At 67.4% G+C, this 546-nt stretch overlaps 1 protein-coding gene across 1 annotated transcript in view; it reads left to right on the forward strand.

The window, feature by feature from the left end:
• LOC108448612 (bromodomain-containing protein 4-like) overlaps positions 1–526 on the forward strand; it is a gene marked incomplete at its 5' end in the record, with an annotated part of 16,653 nt that extends 16,127 nt beyond the window's left edge. Inside the window, one exon of the mRNA XM_017742311.1 lies at positions 337–526. Within this exon, the coding sequence (XP_017597800.1) occupies positions 337–526 (190 nt within the window). The remainder of the gene's footprint in view (positions 1–336) is intronic.
• Between the last annotated feature and the right edge of the window lie 20 nt (positions 527–546).

Raw genomic sequence — 546 nt, forward strand, 5'->3', positions numbered from 1 at the left:
CCCCAGGTGTCCCCAGGTGTCCCCAAGTGTCCCCAGGTGTCCCCAGGATGTTCCCAGGTGTCCCCAAGTGTCCCCAGGATGTCCCCAGGGTGTCCCCAAGTGTCCCCAGGTGTCCCCCAGGTGTCCCCAGGTGTCCCCAAGTGTCCCTCAGGTGTCCCTCAGCTGTTCCCAGGTGTCCCCAGGTGTTCCCAGGTGTCCCCAAGTGTCCCCAGGTGTGTCCCCAATTGCCCCCCAGGTGTCCCCAGCTGTCCTCAGGTGTCCCCAAGTACCCCCAGCTGTCCCCCAGGTGTACCCATGCTCCTGTCCCTGTGTCCCCATGTCCCCAGCTGTCCCCAGATGTCCCCCAGGTGTCCCTCAGGTCCCCCAGATGTCTCCAGCTGTCCCCAACTGTCCCCCAGCTGTCCCCCAGCTGTCCCCCGATGTCCCCCAAGTGCCCCCAGCTGTCCCCACGCCCCCCGGCCCTCGCTCTGTCCCCGCGGTGCCAGCGCCGTCCCCGCTGTGCCCAGGTTCTGCTGGCGTCACATGATGCAGGAGTTCAGCCCCCGC

The sequence above is a fragment of the Corvus brachyrhynchos genome, unplaced genomic scaffold, assembly GCF_000691975.1.
Source record: "Corvus brachyrhynchos isolate BGI_N302 unplaced genomic scaffold, ASM69197v1 scaffold1058, whole genome shotgun sequence".
NCBI classification, from domain to species: domain Eukaryota; kingdom Metazoa; phylum Chordata; class Aves; order Passeriformes; family Corvidae; genus Corvus; species Corvus brachyrhynchos.